This window comes from Tupaia chinensis, unplaced genomic scaffold, assembly GCF_000334495.1.
Source record: "Tupaia chinensis unplaced genomic scaffold, TupChi_1.0 Scaffold000612_1, whole genome shotgun sequence".
NCBI classification, from domain to species: Eukaryota; Metazoa; Chordata; class Mammalia; order Scandentia; family Tupaiidae; genus Tupaia; species Tupaia belangeri.
The window spans coordinates 4,887,925-4,895,073 of NW_006160131.1; the positions used below are offsets into that span (position 1 = coordinate 4,887,925).

The window sequence follows — 7,149 nt, forward strand, 5'->3', positions numbered from 1 at the left end:
CTCTCTCTCTCTGGTCAAATGAAATAATAAAAAATAATTAATTAACTAATGAAAAAAATACATATATTGGACCAGGACTCCCCACACGCGATATCCCTGACACCCAGTGAGCTCTCCCGTAGACGGCAGAGCGGACTGCGGGTGCAGGCCCAGCAGCTAGAGCTGCAGTGCACACGGGCTCCCCTGACCTCCTCCCTAAGTGCTCTCCTCTGTGCTCCCGCCCAGGTGATCGAGAAGAACTTGAGCGGCTGGTGGTACATTCAGATCGAAGACAAGGAGGGGTGGGCCCCGGCCACCTTCATTGACAAGTACAAGAAGACCAGCAATGCCTCGAGACCCAACTTCCTGGCCCCTCTGCCCGATGAGGTGGCGCAGCTCCGGCTGGGCGATGCGGCCGCCACGGAGAACGGTGCAGGTGGCGAAGCCGGCGGGCCCTCCCGGCCCCTGCCCGATGCACCACATGGTGCTGTGGACTCCGGGGTGCCGTGGTCCAGAGACTGGAAGGGCGGCAAAGAAGCCCTGAGGAAGGCGTCCTCGGACATGTCTGCGTCCGCAGGCTACGAGGAGATCTCGGACCCCGACCTGGAGGAGAAGCCCAGCCTGCCCCCGCGGAAGGAGTCCATCATAAGGTCGGAGGGGGAGCTGCTGGAGCGCGAGCGGCAGCTCCGGGGTGCCTCGCCCAAGCCCCCCGGCGTGATCCTGCCGATGATTCCGGCCAAACACACACCCCCAGCCCGGGACAGCAGGAGGCTGGAGCCCAAAGCTGACAAGACCAAGATGTTCCAGCTGAGAAATGACATGGGCCTGGAGTGTGGCCACAAGGTGCTGGCCAGGGAAGTGAAGAAGCCCAACCTCCGGCCCATCTCCAGATCCAAAGCTGACCCCCCAGAGGAGAAGCCAGAAGCCATTCCCCAGAATCCCTTCTTGAAGTCCAGACCCCAGGTGAGGCCCAAACCCGCTCCTTCTGCCCGGACAGAGCCCTCTCAGGGCGAGGACTCGGTGGACATCTGCAACCTCCGGAGTAAGCTCAGGCCTGCCAAGTCCCAAGAGAGAGCCTCGCTGGACGGGGAGGGCCACCAGGCAGTTGCGGGCCAAGACATGGCCATTAGACGAAGCATCCTCCCAGGGGAGGGTCCTGGCCGGGCCCAGGACAGGACAGGCAGACAGGACGGGCTCAGCCCCAAGGAGATGTCCAGCCGAACCCCGCCAAGGCCAGCCAAGACCACAGATCCTGGGCCTAAGAACATGCCCGCCCCTCTCCAAGAGGCACCCCAGCAGAGACCTGTGGTCCCACCCCGGAGACCTCCACCCCCAAAGAAAACCACGTCGTCCAGGCCCCTGCCAGAGGTCAGAGGGCCACCGCGTGAAGTGAACGAAAGCAAGGTAGCTCCTACCCCAGGCCGTGCCCTGCTGGTCCCTCCAAAAGCCAAACCGTTCCTCTCCCACACCCCTGGGGGCCAAGATGAGGTGCGAGGCAAAGGTGGCCTCGGGCCAAGGGGAACTGGTAAGATTGGAGAGAGCAGGGAGAAGGCGGCTGCAGCCTCCTGCCCCAACGCCGACGGCCTGAAGGACTCTGTGTACGTGGCCGTGGCCAACTTTGAAGGAGATGCGGATACCAGCAGCTTCCAGGAAGGGACAGTGTTCGAAGTCCGGGAAAAGAACAGCAGCGGCTGGTGGTTCTGCCAGGTCCTGAGTGGGGCCCCATCCTGGGAAGGCTGGATTCCTTCCAACTATCTCAGAAAGAAGCCATAGGTGTCTCCCGCCCTGCCCGGAGGTGCCCTGGTCCCTGCTGGCTCTTCCCACATATTTAATAAGCCTCTTAATTTATCATTCTCACGCAGCTTCAAAAGAAGGCGGGCTTTGGAGTACTGTGGTTTCTTCCCTCCCACAGGTGGCGAGTTTGCTGCACAGGGACCTGGGGAGCCCCGGGTCTGATCTCCAGTCACAGAATTCCTGGAGGCTTGGAAGCCACAGGCTTGCTTTCCTTCCATCCCTGCCTTAAGAGAACGCCTTCTCCTGGACAGAGCACTGCCAGCCAGCATGGGACCGTGAGTCCCCATGACCCCTGGGACCAGAATGTGTCATCTGGAGGAGCTTGAAAAGTCTCTGCGGAAACACAGCCCGGGAAGGGGCAGCCCATCCCGTCCCGACGACTTGCTCTCTGTGTGTCCAGAAGCCCGGTGGCTTTACTCTGTTTCCAAAATGCCTGATACAGAAGGAACTCCATCCTGTAGAAGTAGCTTCATTGCCAGTTCCAGGGCTCACGTCCTCCTCCCTGAGGCCCCAGACCCATGGGCCTCTGAAGTTCGGCTGGGTGCAGCTGCCCCAGAGTGGGCTGGGTCCTTTCGGCCAGCCTGCCTTCCATCTCCTACCTTGTGAACAGACTCAGCTCTGGAGGCGCACTCCAGGCCTGAGCACCCTTCCCTGTCCCGCCACAGCCTCCTCTCCACCCAGGGTTGTGAACCAAGAATTCCTGGCCCCACGTGGGTATTTTGTTTTGTGTCCCTAGCGTGAGTCTTGAGTTAGTTTGAATAAGGGGCCGCATATAAGCCATGCCCCGGTGAGCAGCCCTTGCTGAGTGGGTGTAAGTGCCAAATGCTGTACCTGGCACTGGGCATCTGTATGTTTACCCTCACCACCCCGCCTCGGACTCTTATACCCACTTTAGAGATGAGGACACTCGGGTTCAGTGTGCCCAAGGGTGCGCTAACTAGGAGCAGGTAGTCTGAGCCCAGGTCTGCCTGACCCCCGTGCCGGTGCTCTTCCTGCAGGAGGAGGAGACCAGGCGGTGAAGAACAGGAGCAGCTGGGTGCAGGAGCAGGGGCCACGTGGCGTCCCTGTGGTGTGGGTGAGGGGGCATCCGTGACTGTGCTCAGCGTGCTTGCCCACGGTCGGGGTGCCCAGGCCCTGTGCTAGCCACAGAGCCCTATGCACTACCCCTCTCCTGGGCCCACCCCCCAGGACAGGCAGACAGATAGCACGGAGCACAAGCAGCTGACGTGGCTTGAGGACCAGCAGCTGCATCTCCGGCACACCAGGTATGGTGTGAGGTAGCCCCACAGGACAGGGACCCAAGGACCAGGCAGACACCTCCTGTCCCTCTCCGCCTCTGCCTCCTGCTCCCCTTTGGCATTTGTAGAGCCGAGTTATTTTGTTTGCTTGGTCTTTTGTGTTTTGTTTTGTTTTGTTTTGTTTTCCATGCACTCTCCTCTCTGTTTTTTCCCTGGGAGGGCCCCAGGGCAGCCCTTCCACTCATTTGACCAGTGTGGGTCACTGAGGTACAGAGTCACTGCTCTGTCATTGCTAAACTAAAATCAAAAGCCAAGGCTTCCAGCTGCCCACCCAGAGCTCCTGCTCGCAGGCCTCTTCCCACCGTGCCCCCAAGCTCTGATTCAGGGCTCACCTGCTGAGGTGCTCTCAGAACCACCAAGCGACCTTCAAATTCCTGACCTTCCCGGGACTGCTTCTCTTCCACCTGCAGTGCCAAAGATTTCGTGCAGATGGCCCTCCTCTCTCCCTCAGCCTTGGCCCTGCCACGTGGGCTCTGGCTGCTCCCACAGGAGAAGGGGTGCCTCTGACCCTCAGCAGCACCTGAAGCCCTCTCCAGCTGACCTGCAAATCCTGGGGCGGGGCCTGCTGCCCTTGGCCCTGTGCCCAGCACCTCAGGGGAAAATGGCACCCTGGAAAGGAAGGGAGGCTGGACAGGGTCCCCTCCCCCAGGTCTCCCCACATGGGAGGAGGCCCCATAGCATGGTTTTCTGAGGTTTTGATCCACTTAGGTCTAAACAGTTTTTGTGAAACTGTTTTGCAGGATTTTACTACATTTCGAAAGACGTAATTTTTTAATTTTTTTCTCCAATGAGTTTTCGGTGTTCACTGGCCCTTCGAAGCATTTCTTGAGCGTCCGCTGCATGCTGGGCGCCGAGTAGACCGCGGTGCGTGGGGTGCATCCCTGAGGGTGAAGCGCTTGGGTTTGTCCTTTGCCTTGGTCCCTTCACCAGGGGTCAGCTGGGTGAGAAAGGCCCAGCTCCACCTTCCCCCTGGGCAGGGCGCTCTCTTGCAAGTGAAAACATCTGCCGTTTTTCCTGTGGTGGTGACGATGTGGACTGTGGATACGAAGTCTGCTGTCCTTTCCTCGGGGCACGTCTGGCAGGAGGACTCCCGGCCCAGCTCCTTGCTGCGCTGGTAGACAAGTCTTGATGCGTCCTAGGCTGGTTGAGACCGAGGTTTACACCGTCTGGGCCTGTGGGCGCCCCTCTGAACAGCGAGTGGAGCATTTGCAAGTCTGCCCTGGAGTCACGGCTCTGAAAACATCCAGGGCCATCGTAAGGCCATCTTAATAACTGTGGCGCAAGCCAGGCCGGGCCACGGCACTTAAATGCACCCCCTCCTTTAATTAGGCCTCCTGACAAGGGGGAGAGGGTCAGCCCCGATCTGTAGTGATAAAATTGAGCTTCCTAGGGTGAAGTCTCATGGCCAGCCAAACTGGGCCCAGACCCAGGGGTGTTTTTCTCCTCAGCCCCGTGGCGGTCAGCAGTGAAGAGTGCACGGGAAGTCCAGGGACTGGGTAACCTTCCTCCCGAATTTAGGCATCCCTGCCCACTGCGTGGTAACTGCTTTGTCTTAGACCCTGGGGCCAAGGTACAGCTCTGGCGCCACCACGGCTTTGAAAACCTGGTGAAACAGGCCTGTGCTCTGGGGCTCTCCATGCTGCTGGGTGGGGGGACACCGTGTCCCAGGCTGAGGCTTGATGGGACCAAGCTCCAGTGGGAGCCACTTTAATGCCACAGCCCCCCCAGGCTTAGTGGCCTCATCTGAAGCCTCTACCACAAGACCCCTCCTGTTGACCACCCCAAGGTGAAGCTGGCCTTAAATCATCACACCTGAGCCCACCAGGGACAGCACCAGGTGGGAGGACACACCTGCCATGGGACGGAGCAGGGACCGAGTCTCCCCAGGACTGGGAAGGAACTGGGGCCGAGGACGGGATAGTCGTATTTATTAGCTCTGCCAAGTACTCAGCACCGAGAGAGGAGAAACTGCTCCTGCCCTCAGATGGCTGGCCACTTGCACCAACGACAGGAACGGCTGGGACCCCGGCTTTTCATTGTGCCCCAGGGTCTAAGTGTTGGGCTTAGCTTTCCCCAGGAGGCCTTGCTCCACCCTCTGTCCTGTGGCAGTGGGCACCTAATGGCCTGAGGCGTGCATGGTAGTCTTGTCCCCAGACCCACAGACTGAATTTCTGTGCCACCGCCAAGCTATGAACTATTGGACGCGTTCCCCCCAGGAATGGGAAACCAGTTTGCATTGAGGTCTGAGAGTGCAGGGTGCCCTCCCTCAGCCTAGGAGCATTGCTTCTAACCGGGTGGGGTTCTGAGGTCTAGACAGCCCACGGCCATGAGTGTCCCAGGTAGAGCTGTACAGCTGCAGGGTCAGAACCAGGAAGCGTCACAGCCCTCATCACTTGGAGCCACCAGCTGGGCTGAGCTGCCTGCCTGCTGGCTCAGGAAGGTCACACCCTGCGCCTGGTGCTCTCCTGCCCAGGTACCGAGCTCCCGTTTCCGAATTCCATCCTCCCTGTTCTCTACTCCGCGGTCAGCCTTCGAGCTCAATCGAAAATGAAGGGCTAAACCTCTGGCCCCTAGAGAGGCCACACAGTGTCACACCGGTCACCTTCACTTTCAGACCTGTACACCTAGGAGGTGGCCTCGCCAGGCCTACCCAGCAATACGATCACACTACAACGAAGGTGCCCACGTTCGACCAGCGCCTGCCTGGTCCTGCCTTTGCGCCCGTGTTGTTAGCACCCCTTTCACACACAGGGCGAACTGTGGTCACCTTAGCTGTGCCCACATTCCCTGCTTCAGGGAGCCACCTCATCGCAGCCCTCTACACCCCCCAGGAGCAGTGTGCTCTGGTGGCAGCCACCACCTCGCATCTGTGCCATGGAGGACGCCAGAGACCTGGGCATCTCGGCACTGCCCACAGCCTCTTGGCAGGCTGGCACATTCTGGTGGTGGTTTTTGTTTCAACCCGGACATGAGGATATACAATGTGAGGGCCGGGTGATGGCCACCAGCCATAGCATGTGTAGACCATGTACTTTACCAATAGACTTTCTCTCTCTCTCTCTCTCTCTCTCTCTCTTTTTTTAAATAAAATGATGTGCTTGACTGGTTTCAAGCTTCATTGTGAAGATCTGGTGTCTATGGCTTTTATTGATTGATTGATTGATTGATTGATTGATTGGAGAGGTTTTTGCTATAGGGCACCTGCGCTCGCCAGAAAGACAGAAAGCGAGAAATCACCCCCCAGGAGGGATGGCCACACCGCAATCCCTTCTCCATTCTCCTCTCGGGATCTTGGGCACGCACGCACGCACGCACGCACACGCACCCGGCATGAGTTTAAGCCACCAGGTCCAGCACTTGAACCATGGTCGACTACATGGGAGTCCAGCGACATAGCCTTTACGCTAACTACTGGTCCCAGGCTTTTATTTCTTAAAGACAGGGTACATAGCAGCAAAGAACAGAAAGATGGAACTGGCAGATGGCTCAGTGGTTGCATCGCTGGACTCCCACATAGTCGACCATGGTTCAGGTCCTGGATCTGGCAGCTTGAAACTCATGCCAGGCATGTGTGTGTGCATGTGTACCCCAAATCCTGAGAAGAAAATGGAGGAAGAGAGATGGCAGCATGGCCATCCCCCTGGGGTGTGATTTCTCACTTCTGTCTGCATCTCTGTCTCTCAAGAAAGGGTGGGGGTTACTTAGCTTTTGTTGAATACATGCTATCAGTTGGACACCTTAGAGATGTTTTTATCTCTTCATTTTACTGCAGTCCTAGGTAGGAGACTTACTAGAGTCATTTTGTAGATGAGGAAATGAATACTCAAGAGTAAGCATTTTCCCCAGGGTGACAGCTACTAAAGATGAACTAAATCCAAAGCCTCTTACCATAACAGGTTTCCAAATCTGTAATCTTCCCACTCGGCATTTCCCGAAGTGCTTTCCAGAACAGATTTCAATAGGTCTCTGAAGTAACTGTTCTGTGGCCATCTTAGTTTGAGGACTGCTGTGTTAAACAGTCTCTTTCCATAATACACAGTGTGAATGAGGGGGTTGTTTACATTGGGCTTCTCACATG

At 57.5% G+C, this 7,149-nt stretch overlaps 1 protein-coding gene across 1 annotated transcript in view; it reads left to right on the plus strand.

Moving 5' to 3' along the window:
* Nucleotides 1-6,183, plus strand: part of SH3PXD2B (SH3 and PX domains 2B) — a gene marked incomplete at its 5' end in the record, with an annotated part of 73,691 nt that extends 67,508 nt beyond the window's left edge. Inside the window, 1 exon segment of the mRNA XM_014591758.2 lies at nucleotides 226-6,183. Within this exon segment, the coding sequence (XP_014447244.1) occupies nucleotides 226-1,752 (1,527 nt within the window).
* Between the last annotated feature and the right edge of the window lie 966 nt (nucleotides 6,184-7,149).